Genomic DNA, 21,557 nt, shown 5'->3' with positions numbered 1-21,557 from the left:
GTCAGCTGGCAGGTAATTTGCCAATTTTAGCAGACTTCACAAACATTCCATGTCATAGATATTTATGCAATATACATGTATGTCTGACAGATTGTGATAATTGAATGGATTATTTTGCACGATGAAAGAATGTTTCGAAGTTGTGAAGAGTATGACAGTTTCACTGAGAATCAACTCATCAGTTTTAATCAGCAAGTCATGTGCATGTAGCTATTGTGCAAATTGTAGACAATTGTACGTACGCTTTTGCACACATTTGCCAAAACACATGCAATTTGCTTAAATGAATAAGAAATTCAAATCTGGTGTGAACCAGAAACTAATTGTTCAGAGATCTGAACTTATTGTTTTGAAATAAATCCTTCTCTTTCGAGAATTGAGCCAAAGCGATTGAGAAAATCTGTAATACATTTGTCCAAATACTTTCTTCAAATGGGGAGACTAGAGACATAAAATACTTTCATTTCTAAACGGTAAAACAGTCCGAATTCACTGTCTGAATTCATGTGGAGGGGATTGTACATCCCCTTATAAACATTTCACATAATAGTACATAATACTAAACAGTCATAAAGCATTCGTTTAAAAAAAAAACCCATAGAGGTTAATCTATCTGTGAGCACAGTTGCTTAGGTGTGGTCTCTCATCTTGGTGAAATGGAGATCTGCGGTGAAAATAAGATCCTCTCCTCCTTCAAAATGCAGCCTACTTGGAAATGCCTTGTTTCCTCCCTACTAGGGCATCTTTGCTCTGAGGAGGCAGATAAGCACAGGTGTGATTACAGACTGATGATCCTATGGTGATATGAGAATAGACGAAATAAATTACTTTGGTAATTGAATTCCTCCCTTCCTCTCCCAATCATTCCTGTACTTTTTTTTTAACAAATGAAATTGATTTATCATGCCCTGCCTGTTATATCTTGAGTACAGTGTCCCCTTGTGGTGAGTCCTCGCAGTAGCAGGGAGCAGTGTTAACAGAAAGGCTTTCACACCGCCCTGCATAGTGGTCGTCACTAGTTACCACAGCCACAAAGCCGAAACCCCCGCTTATTTCCTCAATTTATCTTCTTAAAAATTGATTTAAAAACTTCACCCTAACCTTAACCACACCGCTAACCTTATGCCTAACCCTAACCTCAAATTAAGACCAAAAAGCACATTTTTGTTTTCATGAATTTCACAATATAGACCTAGCCAATTTTGACTTGGTGGCTGTGCTATCCAGTTGAAACCCTGTATGCCTCATCTGTGTGTCCGTACTGCACAGAAAGGTAGGTTGTTATAACAACATAAAACCGATATTACAATCTATTTCATTTGTAATACGACAAGTATTTGTTTTGTTAGGATATGTGTACTGAAAAGTATGGGTTGTCAGTGCTTTACGCGTCTTCTCTGCTGAAATAAACAGTTGTCTGTCTTAATCGGGTTCCCAAGTGGCACAGCCGTCGAAGGCACTGCATCTCAATTCGCGTCACGACAGTCTCTGGTTCGAATCCAGGATGTATCACATCCGGCCGTGATTGGGAGTCCCATACGGCGGCGCACAATTGGCCCAGTGTTTTCCGGTTTTGGCCGGGGTAAGCCGTCATTGTAAATAATAATTTGTTCTTAACTGACTTGCCTAGTTAAATAAAGGTTAACATTTAAAAAAGGCTATGAATTTGGATTGAATCAAAGATCATGGATACACTAACAAGATGGCATGTCTCTCCGCCCTAACACTTGGAGTTGTCCAAAAAGCGGCACCGCACTAGCTCCCGCCCATCCTTTCTTTGGATTGGTGGATAGATCTCGTTATTGTAATGTTTTTGAAAATTCGTTTGTTTACGTCAACCGCCTGTATTCAATGGAGAGACGCTACTATATATATGCATATCCGACAGTGTTTTTTTCTTAGTTGCCGGGATGTCACGTGTCCTACATATATCAGTACCCTCTTTACGTAACATTTGGAACTTGTATTCGATCAAATAAACTTCATGTAGCCTCCAAGCAAGGATTTTTGTATGGTGGGCGAAACAACGCCAACTGCTGGGAGACAGATTTTCCGCCGAGTTTGGACCTCTGATTGAAGGCTTTGTGAGGTTCTCCTCTTTCCTAAGTGGCCCAGACCTTTGGCACTGTTAGCAAAGAGACTGTTCAAAGGAGTAGTACTACTTGAAGTGACAGGTGTGCTGGGTGCTTATGGTCTTCTTTTGTTTATTACAAGATGTACACAAGTCATGGTAACATTTACATTTGATATAGAAATGACATTTGCCATGTACACTGACTATCTTGGGCTATGTACACCGTTGCTTTGTAACAAAATGTTCATTTATTTTTATTTCAGAAACAGTATGAACAACATACTGGGTACGGGCTGTAGACAGTTCAAAACATACAAACTTGAAAAATAATCATTCCAAACCACACAGCAATAAAATCGGCACCAAATAAAACATTTTATCTCCAGTTACAATTATTGCAGACCAGACCTAATGTTTTCATTTTGTATTTACCTTGTATAAACCTATACAAAATATTGAACAGAGTTGAAATGTCAATACAGAGAATATGGCTGTGTTTACACAGGCAGCCCAAGGTAACTTCAAAGCATGACAGCCCAATTACGGGTAAGAGCTGATCTGATTGGTCAATAGTTCAATTAGTGGAAAAATAATCAGAATTGGGCTGCCTGTGTAAACGCAGCCTACTTGATTTTACACAGGCATGAAGTAGTTTCTCCAATGATCGGTAGAACAAACCAGGAACTGTCAACAGGTATAGATAAATGCAATACAGTTTGCACTAATGAACACACCCCTGGCATGTCACTTGCTCTCAAATCCCATTAACCCTGGCATATTCGTTGGACTTCTAATAAACTGGAGACAGAATAATAGTGTTAGGCTGCATTCACACAGGCAGCCTAATTCTGCCCCCCCCCCCAACCTAATTTATCTTTTGACCAATCACATCAAATCTTTCAGAGCTGATTAGTCAACAGACCAATTAGTGTTAAAAAAAAATCTGAATTCGGTTGCCTGTGTGAATGCAGCCTAAAACACCATCACTTTGTCTGTCCAGCGAATATCCCAGGGATTATGGGATTCGAGAGCAAGACCTTGAAAGATTGTTCCAAGAAGGCATAGAGCATGAAAATAAACTTAAGTGATCTTAGGTTCAGAAATTATTACTACTTCTTGAAAGTATTTTTGCCAGCCCTTGATTTGCCAAACGGTGGCTTGCCAAACTGTTTCTTCTTGTTAAACATGGCCTTCTTCTTCCGTAGGGTCTTGACATCTCTACCTCGGACCCAATCGTCTCTCTGGGCCTCCCACTTGAGCTGCCTGACACCTGGGGGAGAAGAGCAACTTACTTTGCACCCTCTAAAGTTTGGTCATCTACTGTATTCAACAACCTGTTTGATATGAAATGTACCCTGACGTGGACTGAATTCAGTACCGTCTTAGGGTTGGTTAACTGTTAATCTCTCAAGCATGATGGAGCTATCTATTTTGTGAAACTTTGACAGGAACACTAGTGACTGAGTGTGCTCCAAACTGCTGTGAAGTTACTGACTCTCTACATGTGGATACGCTGTAGTTTTTAAGCTAGTATCTAGACAACTGAGTAAAGTCATTTATACAATTTGGCTTTTTTCTTCTTCTCCTGTCAGGTGACACTAACTGTAGTATTCAATAAGACATGGGACATGTTTAATAGACTGTATTTAAGCCAATGCTTACCTGCTTTGTCTTTGTTGGCCATGGCATTCATGCCGATGTTGTCAAACTTTGAGCCAGCATTTTCATCCAACATAAATCCAAACTGGGGAAAAAATTAAATAGACATTTAGCATTCAGTGATATCCTTTTAGTTTCATTACAAGAAACTCTGCAACAAACTGATGGGTAGCACCACCGTAATAGGATAGCCATCAGCACGCCAACTTAACATTGCGAGATGTGAGAAATATGATAGGCATGACCATCTCACCTCTTCAGCAGATGCAAACATGGCTGTGTCCTTCTTTCCTTTGTGTTTCTTCCCTGGTTTGGAACCTACAAATGGAAGAATGTCGAAATGTCAGAGAAGATTCTACACTTCTAAATGAGACTCAGAGCAGTTCAACAGTACAAATAGAGGCCCAGCTACTAACCTAGAGACCCAGTGTGGGTAAGATCCTCGGATGCCTTCCTCTTGCTCTTTTTAGAACCTGGAGTGATGTTTGGAACCTCCATCTCATCGTCAGAATCTTGAGGGGAAAACAATATTTTTGAAGAGTCAACTTTTTAATAGCCATTCAAAATTATGCCCTTTTGAAAGTAATTTATGTTAAGAAAATTGACTTAAAATTACCACCAAAAGCAAAATCACCATCATCAAGTTCTGGAACTGAAAGAGACAAGAAATTAGAGTAAAGTCTACACTCGTGGAGGCATGGGCTAGTGGGACTTTCCACCATATTTCATAAACCAGTAATTTCATTTCAAACTAGTCAAGGGAAGTGAACAATTGCACACTTTGGGAGGAAGGAGAGATAATTGGGACATAAACATACCTTCCTCATCATCATCCTCCCCAGCAGGGTCCATGAAGGCCCCTCCCTCCTCTTCCAGTTCATCTCCAAAGTCCTCCTCGTCCATACTGCCAAGGGACACCTCCTCATCATCCAGATCACCATCCAAGTCATCATCCAGGTCTGACTCATTCTCATCTCCACCCTTCTTCCCCTTCTTAGATTTGGTCTTAACATTGCTGCAACATGCACAAACAAAATGTCAGATATATCATTCAGTATAAACAAATCACTGGGAACCATTTCAATGCCATGTTTGATAGGTATACACATGAATCACTGATGATATCTGAATGCAAAGCTTTATCAAACTTGTACTTACCCTGCAAAGTCCAGGTCTGTTTCATCAATTGGCAAGTCAGTGAAGTAACTGTCTCCCTCGTATGAATCTGGATAGGGCGAGAAGGCAACCAAAAATGTGTCAACCAAAGATGAGCCTGAAGTCTGATATACATTGACCTATTTCCTGAATTTTGGCCAATAACAGTTTATTTCAGAATCCTTGAACTTACCGAGCAGAGTCTCAAACTCATCATCGTCCACGTCCTCCACACTCTCGTTATCTCCATCTCCTCGTGGCCGACGCAGTGCCTTCTCCGCTTCTCGTTTCTTGAAGAACCTAGCGTGGGGAACAGGGCATTTAAAGACAGCCCAGAACTTGAATCACTCAAACCGTCCGTCTATATATCACTCTAGGTCCGTCTATATAATCATTGTTACTCACCGATAGAAGAAGACCTCATCCACAGGAATCTGACTCTCCTTATTGGACAAGAACCCCTCACAGTTCACTGAAAGAAAGAAGACTTGCCTTACTTCTGCTCAATAAAGCGACCCCTTTATCATCCTTTATAGTGATTCAAAAGACACACTCACCAGGTAAATTGTGGATGTTATTCATGGTCAGCTTCTGTTTGGGCTGCATAACTGTAGCGTCTGTGTTTTCTGTGAATGATTGAGATGAAAACAGTTTCAACCAAGACGAAAAGGTAGGGTGAATAACTGATTTGGGGAATGAACTGAGACCAGACGGTTGACTAATAATGTGAACCGGGCAATGAAATGCATTTCTGGTGGACTGAGAGAAAAAGGCAACTGGAAATATTACGTTTGCCCTTCAGTTGCTTGGGATTCCTGAAGACGAAGCGATCCAAGAACTTGCTGAGAGTGAAGTCCTGGAGAGGGTCTCCTGTGTAGTTGATGAACTCTCCCTGAGGACATGATGCAGAGGGGAAAGGGATGAATTAAACACAGAAAAACTCAAGTGGTAGTCAGAAGGATAGTGAGGGGTAGCCCTGATACCCACTTGGGCCCATTGTTACACAGGCAACTTCTTTGCATGAATTTTTTGGTAACAAGCAGAAAGTTTCCCCATGCATATATATATATATATATATATATATATAAAAAGTTCATTTTTACCTGTAGGATCGTCTTGGCGAACAGTGACACTGATGGGTGGAAATGTGCAGAGAGCTGAGGGGGAAAGACAAGATGTAAAATAACAACACAAGTGGATTCTCCTATGGTACAGTACCTTTTCTCAAGCAAGCCCGTAACACAGAGCACCTTTCTCTCGTCACACAACGACTGCGCCCCAAATGGCGCCCTATTATCTACTGCAATATGGGCCCTGGTCAAAAGTAGTGCACTATGTGGGGAAAAGGGTTCCACCTGGGATGCGCCCAATATTGTCATGAGGCTCACCCTTTGCAGCTCCCATAACGTGGTGTGGTCAGCCCCACAGAATAGGGGGTTTCTGTGTAACGGGTCGTAGGTATCCATACTCTTCCCACCTGGACAACAAAAGAACGAGTATGCATGAAGAGGAGGAAAGGTGACCACTGAATATACAGGAGTCACAATCAAAACATACAGTGGGGCAAAAAAGTATTTAGTCAGCCACCAATTGTGCAAGTTCTCCCGCTTAAGATAAGAGAGGCCTGTAATTTTCATCATAGGTACACTTCAACTATGACAGACAAAATGAGAAAAAAAATCCAGAAAATCACATTGTAGGATTTTTAATGAATTTATTTGCAAATTATGGTGGAAAATAAGTATTTGGTCACCTACAAACAAGCAAGATTTCTGGCTCTCACAGATCTGTAACTTCTTCTTTAAGTGGATCCTCTGTCCTCCACTCGTTACCTGTATTAATGGCACCTGTTTGAACTTGTTATCAGTATAAAAGACACCTGGCCACAACCTCAAACAGTCACACTCCAAACTCCACTATGGCCAAGACCAAAGAGCTGTCAAAGAACACCAGAAACAAAATTGTAGACCTGCACCAGGCTGGGAAGACGGAATCTGCAATAGGTAAGTGTAACAGTATAACTTTAAACCGTCCCCTCGCCCATACCCGGTCTCGAACCAGGGACCCTCTGCACACATCAACAACAATCACCCACCAAGCATTGTTACCCATCGCTCCACAAAAGCCACGGCCCTTGCAGGGCAAGGGGAACTACTACTTCAAGGTCTCAGAGCAAGTGACGTCACCGATTGAAACGCTATTTAGCGCGCACCGCTAACTAAGCTAGCCGTTTCACATCCGTTACATAAGCAGCTTGGTTTGAAGAAATCAACTGTGGGAGCAATTATTAGGAAATGGAAGACATACAAGACCCCTGATAATCTCCCTCGATCTGGGGCTCCACGCAAGATCTCACCCCGTGGGGTCAAAATGATCACAAGAACGGTGAGCAAAAATCCCAGAACCACACGGGGGGACCTAGTGAATGACCTGCAGAGAGCTGGGACCAAAGTAACAAAGCCTACCAATCAGTAACACACTACGCCACTAGGGACTCAAATCCTGCAGTGCCAGACGTGTCCCCCTGCTTAAGCCAGTACATGTCCAGGCCCGTCTGAAGTTTGCTAGAGAGCATTTGGATGATCCAGAAGAAGATTGGGAGAATGTCATATGGTCAGATGAAACCAAAATATAACTTTTTGGTAAAAACTCAACTCGTCGTGTTTGGAGGACAAAGAATGCTGAGTTGCATCCAAAGAACACCATACCTACTGTGAAGCATCATGCTTTGGGGCTGTTTTTCTGCAAAGGGACCAGGACGACTGATCCGTTCAAAGGAAAGAATGAATGGGGCCATGTATCGTGAGATTCTGAGTGAAAACCTCCTTCCTTCAGGAAGGGCATTGAAGATGAAACGTGGCTGGGTCTTTCAGCATGACAATGATCCCAAACACACCGCCCGGGCAATGAAGGAGGGGCTTCGTAAGAAGCATTTCAAGGTCCTGGAGTGGCCTAGCCAGTCTCCAGATCTCAACCCCATAGAAAATCTTTGGAGGGAGTTGAAAGTCCCTGTTGCCCAGCAACAGCACCAAAACATCACTGCTCTAGAGGAGATCTGCATGGAGGAATGGGCCAAAATACCAGCAACAGTGTGTGAAAACCTTGTGAAGGCTTACAGAAAACGTTTGGCCTCTGTCATTGCCAACAAAGGGTATATAACCAAGTATTGAGATAAACTTTTGTTATTGACCAAATACTTATTTTCCACCATAATTTGCAAATAAATTCATAAAAAATCCTACAATGTGATTTTCTGGATTTTCCCCCCTTATTTTGTCTGTCATAGTTGAAGTGTACCTATGATAAAAATTACAGGCCTCTCACATCTTTTTATGTGGGAGAACTTGCACAATTGGTGGCTGACTAAATACTTTTTTGCCCCACTGTAATTATACTTACATTACAACACAAATGCTTACAGTAATTACAACACAATAATAAATGCATTTATAAGTATCTGGGTGTAGGATTTCCCCAAATATGTGAATTGAAAATAATGTTAAGGGGTGGTCTTAATAATAAATCTCACCTTCAATGTTTTGGTGATGTACCCACGACGATGCAGTGGGCTTCGGAATGATCTCACGCTGTCCTTCCTCCACCTTATCTGAATCTACAAACCTCTCCTCATCATCCTCTTCTTCCTTAAGATCTTTGAAATTCTCCTCTTCACCATCCTGCAATCATATCATAATATGCGAGATCAAGTGACATGATGACAAAAATCATTAGAATAAATTAATCTAATGGCTGGTTTCCCAAATATAGATTAAGTCTAGTCCTGGACTAGTGTTAGACTGTGCCTGGGAAACTTTCCCCAAGAGTTCCATTATGTGATTGTGCACAATATGAAAATAACTAGTACTTTATGCTGATGTCATTGAGCTTGGCCTTACCCCACACTCCTGCAGCAGCAGCTTGAGGCCTGGTTTGGCCTTCATGACCTCTGATACAAGGAAGAGAGCCCCACAGGCAAATGTAGGGTTCTGCTCACAGCTGACCTGCAGAAGCCTCTTCACAAAGCCTTTGACCCGCCGCAGGACGATGTCTGCCTTCAGAGACTTGTACAGCAGGTTGAGGAACATACTCTGCCTGGAGCACAGAGTCAGACCTGGGTCCATGAGCTTCCTGTAAACCAGAAAACATAGATGCATCAATCAAACATCATGATCATCATTGTATACTAAACAAAAATATAAAACGCAACATGTAAAGGGTTGGTCCCATGTTTCATGAGCTGAGTTGGTAGAGCATGGCGCTTGCAACGCCAGGGTTGTGGGTTTGATTCCCACAGGGGACCAGTACGAAAAATAACAAAAATGCAAGCACTCACTGCTGTAAGTCGCTCTGGATAAGTGTCTCCTAAATGACTCAAATGTCAAATAAAAGATCTCAAATGTTCTATATGCACAGAAAAGCTTATTTCGCTCAGATTTTGTGCAAAAATATGTTTACATCCCTGTGAGCATTTCTCCTTTGCCAAGATAATTGATTTACCTGACAGGTGTGTCATATCAAGAAGATGATTAAACAGCATGATCATTACAGAGGTGCACCTTGTGCTAGGGACTATAAAAGGCCACCCTAAAGTGTTCAGTTGTCACAACACAATGCCACAGATGTCTCAAGTCTCGAGGGAGCATGAAATCGACATGATGACAGCAGGAATGTCCACCAGAGCTGCTTCCAGATAAATTGAATGTTAATTTCACTACCATAAGCCGCCTCAAACATTGTTTTTGAGAATTAGGCAGTACGTCCAACTGGCCTCACAACCGCAGACCACGTGTAACTACGCCAGCCCAGGACCGCCACATCTGGCTTCTTCACCTGCGGGATCATCTGAGACCAGTCACCCGGACAGCTGATGAAACTGAGGAGTATTTCTGTTTCTAATGAAGCCACTTTGTGGGGAAAAATGTATTCTGATTGGCTGTGCCTGGCTCCCAAGTGGGTGGGCATATGCTCTCCCAGGCCTACCCATGGCTGCGCTCCTGCCGAGTCATGTGAATCCATAGATTAAGGCCTACTGAATTTATTTAAATTGACTAATTTCCTTATATGAACTGTAACTCAGTAAAATTGGTGTATATTTTTGTTCAGTACAGTCAACGGTATGTTTACTATAACACTGACTAAGAAAGTGCAAAATGAGGTCCCATGACTAAATACTATCAAGTTAGTATAAATTAGACAACTATTAAGAAACAGACAGCAAATAAATTCACATGTACATTTTTTGGGGACAGGATTTGATACAACATAGAGCCATTCTTCTTGATCACACCAGCAAGTCTAGAAGTGCAGTTTACCTGTAGAGCGCCACATAGTAGCGGTCTGAGACGATCTGCTGAGAGTCCATCACCTGGAAGAGCAGCATGAGAGCCTGGACGGCAGTGTTGAACTTTGCCAGGTGCACTACTTTAAACAGCGTGTCCAGCTGCTCCTTCACCTTCTCGTCCCCGGCCTTGGCGTAGGGATAGGCCCTGTTCACGCCCGACAGCAGGGCGCTCAGCATCTTGGACTCCACATCCTTCTTCTTAATGCAGGCTCGGAAGAAGGAGAAGTATATGGAGATGAGTTTGCTGGCCAGCTCGGCCTCGTCGTGGCTCAGCAGCACCTGGTTGAGGAAGCACACGGCGTAGTACTGGGCCTTCAGGTTGATGTTGGGCCTGAACATGAGGCGCTCCACCTCGCTGCACACCACCGCCTTCATGTTGGGGTGCTTGTGCAGCAGGGTCTCCAGCAGGTACGAGGCCTTGGCTGCCGTCTTGTACTCAGGGTCTCCCAGCTTGTTGACCACCTGGATGAGAAGGGCCCTCTCCTGTTCGGGCCGGTTGAGCAGCAGCTCGTGGGCAGTGGCCAGAGATTTGGCCTTGGTGGTTGCCACCGTGTCGTGGGCGAGTTCGTCCAGGGCCACCACGAACTCGGCCACATGGTACTTCAGAAGGTGCTCAAAGTACCACAGGACGAGGCGGCGGTCGCGCGCGTCCTTGTTCCCGCTCGCCTTCTGCTCCAGCTTGTCAAAGGGATGCTGGGCGAAGGTCCTGAGCTTGCGGTTCACTGGCAGCAGGTCAGACATGAAGAGCTCTCGGAGAGTGTCCAGAGCCATCAGCCCCTGTCTGCGACTACCCTTCTTCTTCACCATGGAGACCAGGTTCTCCACATGCTCTATGCTCTGTACCGGGGCATCCTGGATCAGAACTGTCATGGCTGCCATCCTGTCAGCCAGCGTGCCTGCGGAGACCACATTTTTCATCCAGGCTGAGTTGGCCCCCTTCTGCATGTTCTTCTTGCTCTTGTAGAGCCCTGTCTCAGCCTCAAACAGCTTTATAGCCAGGGCCTTGTACTGGGAGACTTGAGACTCATCCTGTGGGTTAGAGGTACCCTCTGCAGTGTACTCCAGGTCAAACCACTTGCCACCTGGTTTGATCAGAAGCAGCTGCCTCGGCTGAAACTCAAATACGTTAGCATTTAGTTTAGCTTTCTTTCCAGTGGCTGGGACGCTGGTTTTTGCAGTCTCTTTATTTTTCTTATTCTTTGTCTCCACTGTAGATGTGGCAGGCAGGTCCTTGCCTTTAGGCTCTGGTTTGGGCTTCTGATCACCTGACTTGGCTTTCTTGGCATCAGCCTTTTTGCTCTCCTTTTGGCTCGCCTCTGCCTTCTCTTCCTCTGTAGGCTCATCTGGGATAATCTGTTGGTCTTTGTATGAGCGGATGCCCAGCTTGGTGATGAATGTCTCCAACTCGCCAGGTTCCAGGTCATCTATGGCTCCTTTCTTTCCACCGTCGATCAGCTCGTTCTCATCAATGATGGCGTCAAGCAGGGCAAAGTCAGCCTACACCAGCACAAGAAAAAAGCCAAGAGAAAAAGAGGTGATTGAACAGTCATGACTTGTCTGAACATTACCAAGTACAACCACTTGCAAGCAGCTAACGTTAGTTATGTTGTACCTTGCCTGGAAACCCGACGTTGAATTGTATTGAATTCTACATCGAGCAGACATTTGCGTTTGAATCTCACAGACCTCTAACAAGCCAGAATGAGTCAAATTATATTTTAACTTAGTTAACAGTTGTCCGTTCAGTTGGTCCTCTGTGATACAATATATCCACAGGTAACGCTAAGTCACAATTAAATCCACAACCGGACGTCCATGGTTCTATAACCTGAGGCATGCTCACAAAATGATAATACATGCAGGCCAGACATGGTTCTGCGAATGCTTCAGGGGATATTAATCTGAACGTACAATGAGCGCTTTGATACGGTGATTTAATTATACATTCCTGTGAATATAGTGTCTTGCATTCCTACCGTCAAAAGACCAACATCCGTAACAACCGGTAGAGTATGTTTAAATGTATATTTACTCAACATGCTAGCGTGTAGCGGTCGTGAGAAGAAACTTTCCAGATCCAAACACTCATTTTTGCACGACGTAGAATTCAATGCAATTAATCTTCGGGTTTCAAGGCAACTAGCTAGCTAAGTTAGCTACCTAGCATCATCGTCAATAACTACTGACAGTGCTAGATAAAGCGTAGCAAAGTCGAACAAATACAGAAAGCATTAAGTTGAACAGTTTATTCGATATTTTGGGAGAAAATGGCACGTGTTTAGTGGTAGCAGCAGGATAAATGTGCTAGTTAGCATGAGGTGCTAGCCTCATAACGTTACTTACTCGGGTTCCACCCAAACGTAAAACCTCGTCCAAATTAAATTCGTCGTCCGGTTGAGGACCATCTCCATTGATTTCTTCTTCCTCATCTCCATCGTTGTCATTTTCAAACTCGTCCTTTACATTTACAAAATGTGTTTTGGCTAATGCCTTACGGTTCTTTCCTTTCGGTGCCATGCTGAAAGCAGCATGTAGAAAAATGACAGGACCTGGAAGGAAAGTGTGTACAGTAACTGCCTTACTATCGTCGAAAGCAATTATTTGTGATCTTCATATCCAGCTTGATTTCAGAACAAGATTCGTGTGTTTTTGTTATCCAAAACCACATGACTAGTAGTGTATAGGATTTTCTGGATTATATTTCTGATTTATATGTATCAAACAGGACTGTTTGAACTAAAGTTCAAAGTTCACAAGTCAATTTCATCCAATCAAACGTTTTGTTAGCGGCTTCGCAAAGAATGGGCGAGATCGTTTGCACATTGTAAACCATTCCATTTATCTGAAGTGAACTCTCACCCACCCGGGGCACCACGCCATGCAAAACAAACTAACCCAAATATTGTACTAGCCCTTTTTGAGTGAGGTAATAAATAGGCCATAGTGGCGAAATTATTACAGTATCTCCAAATTAAACACTGGGGTGATAGATGTGCAGAAGATGAGTGTGCAAGTAGCGGTACTGGGGTGCAAAGGAGCAAAATAAATAACAATATGGTGATGAGGTAGTTGGATGGGCTATTTACAGATTGGCTATGTACAGGTGCAGTGATCTGTGAGCTGCTCTGACAGCTGGTGCTTAAAGCTAGTGAGGGAGATATGAGTCTCCAGCTTCAGTAATGGTCGGTGATCTGTTTGTTGACTTGGCTTTTGAAGACCTTAGAAAGGCAGGGTAGGATAGATATGGGTCTAGAGTGTCTCACCCTTTGAAGAGGGGGATGACTGCGGCAGCTTTCCAAATTTTGGGGATCTCAGATGATACGAAAGAGAGGTTGAACAAGCTAGTAATAGGGGTTGCAACAATTTCAGTGAATAATTTTAGGAATAGAGGGTCCAGATTGTCTAGCCCTGCTGAATTGTAGGGGTCCAGATTTTGCAGCTCTTTCAGAACATCAGCTATCTAGATTTGGGTGAAGGAGAAATGGGGGAGGCTTGGGCAAGTTCTAGTGAGGGGTGCAGGGCTGTTGACCGGGGTAGCCAGGTGGAAAGCATGACCAGCCATAGAAAAACGTTGATTGAAATTCTCAATTATTGGGGATTTATCGGTGGTGACAGTGTTTCCTAGCCTCAGTGCAGTGGGCAGCTGGGAGGAGGTGCTCTTATTCTCCATGGACTTTACAGTGTCCCAGAACCTTTTGGAGTTAGTGCTACAGGATGCAAATTTCTGTTTGAAAAAGCTAGCCTTTGCTTTCCTAACTGCCTGTGTATATTGGTTCCTAACTTCCCTGAAAAGTTGCATATCGCGGGGGCTATTCGATGCTAATGCTGTACGCCACAGAATGTTTTTGTGCTGGTCAAGGGCAGTCAGGTCTGGAGTGAACCAAGGGCTGTATCTGTTCCTGGTCCAACATTTTTTGAACGGGGCATGCTTATTTAAGATGGTGAGGAAAGCACTTTTAAAGAATAACCAGGCATCCTCTATTGATGGAATGAGGTCAATATCCTTCCAGGATACCCGGGCTAGGTCGATTAGAAAGGCCTGCTCGCTGAAGTGTTTTAGGGAGTGTTTGACAGTGATGAGGGGTGGTCGCTTGACCGCAGACCCATTACGGACGCAGGCAATGAGGCAGTGATTGCTGAGATCCTGGTTGAAGACAGCAGAGGTGTATTTGGAGGGCAGGTTGGTTAGGATGATATCGATGAGTATGCACGTGTTTACGGATTTGGGGTTGTACCTGGTGGGTTCATTGATAATTTGTGTGAGATTGAGGGCATCAAGCTCAGATTGTAGGATGGCTGGGGTGTTAAGCATGTCCCAGTTTAGGTCACCTAACAGCACAAGCTCTGAAGATAGATGGGGGGCAAATTCACATATGGTGTCCAGGGCAGAACTCTGCAGGCTATCCCTGCAGTAGATTGAAACTCCGCCCCCTTTGGCAGTCCTGTCTTGTCGGAAAATGTTATAGTTAAGGATGGAAATTTCTGGGTTTTTGGTGGTCTTCCTAAGCCAGGATTCAGACACGGCTAGGACATCCAGGTTGGCAGATGGCAGTGAATTAAGCAAACTTAGGGAGGAGACTTCTAATGTTAACATGCATGAAACCAATATAGATATTGTAGCCCAAGGAGTGGCTGTTGGGCCTATTCGGCTAGCTGGGAGATGGGCCTAGCAATGGCTAACTGACTACTAGCTAGTAGCTGGCTAGCTTTTGATGGGGGTTCCGGTTCTTAAGTATAAAAAATAGCAGATCCATACCACATTGGGTGAGGCTGGTTGCAGGAGAGTATATTCAGTCTAGATGGAAAGTGATATTACAATATATACAAAAACTTTACAACAAAAAAAAGGAAAAACTATATTTACACGGGACACGACGAAACACGTCTGACTGCTACGCCATCTTGGGTGGACCAAACACTTTTGAATCTGCTAGCTTGCTAGTTGGCTACACTCGTGGAGTCTGAGGAATTAATGCATCTTCTGCCAAAGTCTGTCATGTAAAGATGGGCTGTAGTTTGACAAGGTATTGTACGTAGGCCTATGAAACGCAGTTAGCTGATCCCTGCCAGTGTGCTTTCAGTTGTCTCTCTCATGCTACTGTGCAGTCAGGCTTTATGTCCCTTTCTGGGAAAGTATAACGTTAGTAGCCTACTGTTACAGTGGAACATTGTCTGAGTGTTGTAACTAGCTAGATAACTGTGTCAATGAGGACAGTTAGAGCACTGCAGAGTTTTAGCAGAGTCTTTGTCTGCCCTTGTCCACCACCATCATCTGGTAAGATCAGTTTCTCTATTTCAGCCTTACTAGTTATGGATATCTCTCATTGGAATTGTATCCACAATCATTTCAGTCTATGTCTAGTTTCTATCAGAAATCTGTATCTAAATGTTAACTTCTTATTTATAGTTAGATCATGAAGCAGATAAACTAATGCCAAGGAACTCAATGCTCAGCCACCTAACCTCTGAGATCAAAGCTACAGGTCCTATCTCAGTGGCAGAGTACATGAGGTTCTCACTAACCCAGTCAAGGTAGGTAACTACCACCTGATCAATTCACATGCACGCACACCCACACAGTACAGAAACCAGTCCGACAGTGCCACTATTCTTTAAAGATATGTTTGTTTCAGAGATGAAACGGTCTGTTTATTTTTCAGGGCTATTATGTGCAGAATGATATGCTTGGGCCAGATGGAGATTTCATCACAATGCCAGAAATTAGTCAGCTCTTTGGGGAGGTAAGCATTTTCATCAGAACCATATTTCAATTCATTTAAATCAATACATGTATGGATTGCTGTGTTGTAGATGTATGCATATACATGCTTGATCAACAGTCTTTCTATGTTCGAGTTTCTTTATGTTGTTCCATACCAATGCCCTGAGTGATGATGATGGTTTCAGCTTATCCTTTCTCTGTCTGTAGCTGCTGGGGATCTGGTGTTTAAGCGAGTGGATGGGAGCAGGGAAGCCCAGTCACTTCCAGTTAGTGGAGTTTGGACCAGGAAGAGGCTCCTTGGCCAATGACATTCTCAGTATGTACAGTACCATTCACAAGTTTGGACACACCTACTCATTCAAGTGTTTTTCTTTATTTTTACTATTTTCTATATTGTACGATAATAGTGAAGACATCAACACTTTTAAATAACACATATTGAATCATGTAGTAACCAAAAAAGTGTAAAACAAATCTAAATATATTTGAGATTCTTCAAAGTAGCCACTCTTTGCCTTGATGACAGCTTTGCACACTCTTGGCATTCTCTCAACCAGCTTCATGAGGTAGTCACCTGGAATGCATTTCAATTAACACGTGTGCCTTGTTAAAAGGATTTTCTTTCCTTAATGCATTTGAGCCAATCAGTTGTGTTGTGACAAGGTAGGAGTGGTATACAGAAGATGGTGTTTTACCAAATAGGGATAAGTCCATATTATGGCAAGAACAACTCAAATAAGCAAAGAGAAATCACAGTCCATCCTTACTTTAAGACATGAAGGTCAGTCAATCTGGAAAATGGCAAGAGCTTTGAAAGTTTCTTCAAGTGCAGTTGCAAAAAACATCAAGCGCTATGATGAAACTGGCTCTCATGAGGACCGCTACAGGAAAAGAAGACCCAGAGTTATCTCTGCTGCAGAGGGATATGTTCATCAGAGTTACCAGCTTCAGAAATTGCAGCCCAAATAAATGCTTCACCGAGTTCAAGTAACAGACACATCTCTTTATCAACTGTTCAGAAGAGACTTTGACTCAAGGCCTTCATAATTGAATTGCCACAAAGAAACCACTACTAAAGGACACCAATAATAAGAAGACACTTGCTTGGGCCAAGATACACGAGCAATGGTTATTAGACCTGTGGAAATCTGTCCTTCGGTCTGATGAGTCCTAATTTGAGATTTTTAGCTCCAAACGCTGTGTCTTTGTGAGATGCAGAGTAGGTGAACGGATGATCTCCACGTGTGGTTCCCACCGCGAAGCATGGAAGAGGAGGTGTGATGTGGGGGTGCTGTGCTGCAGCGATACGCCACAGCGATACGCCATACCACCTGGTTTGCGCTTAATGGGACTAAGAAGGAGAGTGATGGAGTGCTGCATCAGATGACCTGGCCTCCACAATCACCCGACCTCAACCCAATTGAGATGATTTGGGATGAGTTGGACCGCAGAGTGAAGGAAAAGCAGCTAACAAGTTCTCAGTATATTTGGGAACTCCTTCAAGGCAGTTGGGAAATTATTCCTCATGAAGCTGGTTGAGAGAAAAGGGTGGCTTCTTTGAAGAATCTCAAATATATTTTGTTTTAACACTTTTTTTTGCTTACTACACGATTCCATATGTGTTATTTCATAGTTGTCATGTCTTCACTATTCTACAATGTAGAATTTTTTTTTAAATAAAGAAAAAACCTTGAAGGAGTAGATGTGTTCAAACTTTGGACTGGTACTGTATGCCCAGTCTCGTGATGCTATGTCCTACTACTACATGGCCACATGCTTTGTAAACAGACCGTGTTCATGTGAGTTCAATATATGACCAGTGGAGGGAGCAATTTCCACATTTAGTCCATCAATCTAATAAGCTAAACTGCGAAACAATACACTGTCTGTCTGTCTGTGTTGTCCAGGTCATCAGTCAGCTGCGTGGGGCCCTGGGTGGGGCTGCTGTCTCAGTGCACCTTGTGGAGGTGAGTTCTAAACTGAGCCAGGCTCTGACGAGGGACCAGAGCCAGGGGTGGGCCAGGAAGGATGAGCCTGTGTACCGCCAGGGGACCACCACCACAGGCCTCCCCATCTCCTGGTACCGCAACCTGGATGACGTCCCCAGAGGTAGTAATCTATAGTTTTAAATGAGGTAATTGTAGTTAATCTTAATTGAGTTAATCTCATGTTGGATTACGTGTCTAGAGGTAGACGTAGTATAGAAACTTGGCTGGAGACTAATGATGCCTGTTGTAATACTTAATCATTTAGCTATGGTAAGAGTTTAATACATTTCATTTACTGGGTGTGAATTTGTTATTGATTGGCACTTTTTTCTTTCATACAGGCTTCAGCAATCTACCTTGCTCATGAGTTCTTTGATGCCTTACCCATCCACAAATTCCAGGTACATTTACTTTATCAGCTATTTGGATTAGACATATAGATCTTGATAACAGATCACAAGTCATTGAAAAACATGAATTGTAAGTGCCATTTGATCCGTTGCGTTGTGCATTGATTGTGACGTGGGCACAGAGAACAAAGGGCTGGAGGGAGGTGATGGTGGATATTGACTTAGACGAGCCAGGCAAGCTGAGGTTTGTCATAGTGCCAGCTCCCACTCTTGCCTCTCCTCAGCTCATACAGGTGAGTGCTGCGTGTTGATGATTGCAGCTGTTTTTATTTTATTTTTTATGTCAATATCAAATCATTTCTGTGTAACAATTAAAGAACCTTACTGTGGTTGTTTTCAATTAAAATTGTCAAAAAGAAACAAAAATGCTTCTTAGGAAAGTGCAATTTCTCAAGCAAGAAGCAAGCTAGAAAGGTAGGACTGTGGGAGTGGTCTGAGTGGGGATGGGATGTCACCAGGCAGGCCAAAACTCCATACCACCAAAACAGGCTGAAATTTCAAGTGGTCTTTTCAAACAAGCCTTACGCTACAAGTGCATTATCATCAATTTCACAGTATTATTTCAACCTCACAGTGTGGAAATGGACACTGAGTGAACAAAACAGTATTAAAACCTTCTTAATTTTGAGTTGCACTCCCCTTTTTTCCCCTCAGAACAGCCTCAATTCATCGGCGCATGGACTCTACGAGGTGTCGAAAGTGTTCCACACGGATGCTGGCCACACGGATGTTGACTCCAATGCTTCCCACAGTTGTGTCAAGTTGGACCATACTTGAGAGACGCAAGAAACTGTTGAGCGTGGGGGGGAAAAACGTTGCAGTTCTTGACACAAATCGATGTGCCTACTACGATACTCTGTTCAAAGACACTTAAATATTTTTAAGTCGGTTAGGACATCTACTTTGTGCATGACACAAGTAATTTTTCCAACAATTGTTTACAGACATATTATTTCACTTATAATTCACTGTATCACAATTCGAGTGGGTCAGAAGTTTACATTCACTAAGTGTACTGTGCCTTTAAACAGCTTGGAAATTTCTAGAAAATGATGTCATGGCTTTAGAAGCTTCTGATAGGCTAATTGACATCATTTGAGTCAATTGGAGGTGTATCTTTGGATGTACTTCAAGTCCAACCTTCAAACTCAGTGCCTCTTTGCTTGACATCATGGGAAAATCAAAAGAAATTAGCCAAGACCTCAGAAAAAATTGTAGAGTCTGGTTCATTATTGGGAGCAATTTCCTAACTCCTGACGGTACCATGTTCATCTGTACAAACAATAGTACGCAAGTATAAACGCCATGGGACCACGCAGCCGCCATACCGCTCGGGAAGAAGACACATTCTGTCCCCTAGAGATTAATGCATTTTGGTGTGAAAAGTGCAAATCAATCCCAGAACAACAGCAGGACCTTGTGAAGATGCTGGAGGAAACAGGTACAAAAGTATCTATATCCACAGTAAAATACAAATCCTATATTGAAATAACCTGAAAGGCCCCTCAGCATGGAAGAAGTGACTGCCCCAAAACTACCATAAAAAAGCCAGACTACAGTTTGCAACTGCACATGGGGACAAAGATCATACTTTTTGGAGAAATGTCCTCTGGTCTGATGAAACAAAAAAATAACTGTTTGGCCATAATGATCATCGTTATGTTTGGAAGGAAAAGGGGGAGGCTTGCAAGCCGAAGAACACCATCCCAACCGTGAAGCACAGGGGTGGGGGTGCTTTGCTGTAGGAGGGACTGGTGCACTTTACAAAATAGATGGCATCATGAGGGAGGAAAATGATGTGGATATATTGAAGCAACATCTCTTGACATCAGTCAGGAAGTTAAATCTTGGTCGCAAATGGGTCTTTCAATTGGACAATGACCCCAAGCCATTTTGCCACAACTTTGAAAGTATGCTTAAGGACAACAAAGTCAAGGTATTGGAGTGGCCATCACAATGCCTTGACCTCAATCCTATAGAACATTTGTGGTCAGAACTGAAAAGGCGTGTGCGAGCAAGGAGGCCTACAAATCTGACACAGTTACTCCAGCTCTGTCTGGAGGAATGGGCCAGAATTCACCCAACTTATTGTGGGAAGCTTGTGGAAGGCTACCCAAAACGTTTGACCCAAGTTAAACAATTTAAAGGCAATGCTATCAAATACTAATTGAGTGTATGTAAACTTCTGACCCACTGGGAATGTTATGAAAGAAATATAAGCTGAAATAAATCATTCTCTCTGCTGTTATTCTGACATCTCACATTCTTAAAATAAAGTGGTGATCCTAACTGACCTAAGATGGAATTTTTACTAGGATTTAATGTCAGAAATGTTGATAAACTGAGTTTTATATGTATTTGGCGTAAGGTGTATGTAAACTGTAAAACACAGGAAAATCACGTTTTTGATTCAGTTTTTCTTGAGTTTTGTATCATATTGTACAACAGGCTGATGAAACTAAACACTGTAAAAGTGTGAAGAAATGTGATCAATATTATTTCCTGATAGTTGCTGGTTGAAAATACAATTCACACTTAACCGGTTTTGCATGGGTGTGGTTTTGACTTGCATGGTGACATCACCAGGCGGTATCAGTTAATAGACCAATAAATGAGAGTTCCAAACCTCTCTGCCAATAACAGCCACTTTTGTGACCCAGAAATGATTTTAAATTGAGATTAAAACGGCTGCATTGGGCCTTTAACTTTTTTTAAATTACAAAGATAATTGTTCAATATCTTTGCCTAAGCCTTTGTTTTATGTTACATAGACACAAACACACCCACAAATTGCTCAACAAACTCCTTTTTCCTTAAAAGTTTGACGACTCTCCAGCATCTGTCTTTTATTACCCACGTTTATGCAATATATACAGTACCAACCTATTTCATCTGGTCTCTCTGGAAGAGTGCAGGGGCTTTGAACAGCGTGCCAAAGCCTGACATCATGAGTGATCTTGGGTGAAACCCCCTTACTGGTTTGAGATCCCGACTAATGACTGCAGCCTGTGCCTGACAGGCATGTGTATCTCAGGTTGCACATATTGTAGTAGAGTTTATTAACCTTAACGCTGTTCTCTTTACGCTCGCCATGGTTAAAAGCAGTACATAATCGTCTCTGGTGCTCCGCTCTTTCATCACTGTGGTCTAATGGAGTTTCCATTAGAAGTAGATAGTCCTATAGCTTTTAATACTCCACTTGAGTCTC

General features: G+C 42.8%; 1 protein-coding gene and 2 long non-coding RNA genes across 4 annotated transcripts; 2 read left to right on the top strand and 1 right to left on the bottom strand.

The window, feature by feature from the left end:
* Positions 1 to 2,187: 2,187 nt before the first annotated feature.
* cebpz (CCAAT enhancer binding protein zeta) lies at positions 2,188 to 12,947 on the bottom strand. 2 transcript variants are annotated; one of them, XM_024377769.2, is made up of 17 exons: positions 12,573 to 12,947; positions 10,201 to 11,726; positions 8,785 to 9,016; positions 8,418 to 8,565; positions 6,277 to 6,365; positions 5,992 to 6,045; positions 5,678 to 5,780; positions 5,446 to 5,514; positions 5,294 to 5,360; positions 5,082 to 5,188; positions 4,892 to 4,958; positions 4,552 to 4,748; positions 4,368 to 4,385; positions 4,150 to 4,245; positions 3,987 to 4,051; positions 3,737 to 3,818; positions 2,188 to 3,344 (listed from the first exon to the last, which is right to left on the bottom strand). In XM_024377769.2, the coding sequence occupies exons 1-17, from the start codon at positions 12,744 to 12,746 to the stop codon at positions 3,184 to 3,186; spliced, it is 3,255 nt and encodes a 1,084-aa protein (XP_024233537.1). In that variant the 5' UTR covers positions 12,747 to 12,947; the 3' UTR covers positions 2,188 to 3,183. The 2 variants fall into 2 exon arrangements, with proteins under 2 accessions (XP_024233537.1, XP_024233536.1); XM_024377768.2 differs by having other exon boundaries at positions 4,350 to 4,385; positions 12,573 to 12,945.
* A 2,002-nt stretch (positions 12,948 to 14,949) lies between these two features.
* Positions 14,950 to 16,373, top strand: LOC112218057. Its single transcript, XR_002948553.2, has 3 exons — positions 14,950 to 15,761; positions 15,890 to 15,970; positions 16,159 to 16,373. It is a non-coding gene; the product is annotated as an uncharacterized LOC112218057 (long non-coding RNA).
* A 1,245-nt stretch (positions 16,374 to 17,618) lies between these two features.
* Positions 17,619 to 18,586, top strand: LOC121839970. The gene is made up of 3 exons (XR_006079258.1): positions 17,619 to 17,750; positions 17,859 to 18,060; positions 18,281 to 18,586. It is a non-coding gene; the product is annotated as an uncharacterized LOC121839970 (long non-coding RNA).
* The last annotated feature ends 2,971 nt before the right edge of the window (positions 18,587 to 21,557 follow it).

This window comes from Oncorhynchus tshawytscha, linkage group LG18 (assembly GCF_018296145.1).
Source record: "Oncorhynchus tshawytscha isolate Ot180627B linkage group LG18, Otsh_v2.0, whole genome shotgun sequence".
NCBI lineage: Eukaryota > Metazoa > Chordata > Actinopteri > Salmoniformes > Salmonidae > Oncorhynchus > Oncorhynchus tshawytscha.
The sequence above is the reverse complement of the archived record's forward strand: the minus strand, read 5'-3'. Positions and strand labels throughout refer to the sequence as shown.

Coding starts and splice junctions, on each gene's coding strand:
- cebpz (XM_024377768.2), bottom strand. CDS start 12,746: ATGGCACCGAAAGGAAAGAACCGTAAGGCATTAGCCAAAACACATTTT. Junction 5,189..5,293: donor GATGAGGTCTTCTTCTATCG/GTGAGTAACAAT, acceptor TCCCCACGCTAG/GTTCTTCAAGAAACGAGAAG. Junction 4,246..4,349: donor TGGTGATTTTGCTTTTGGTG/GTAATTTTAAGT, acceptor TTTCCCCTCAAG/ATTCTGACGATGAGATGGAG.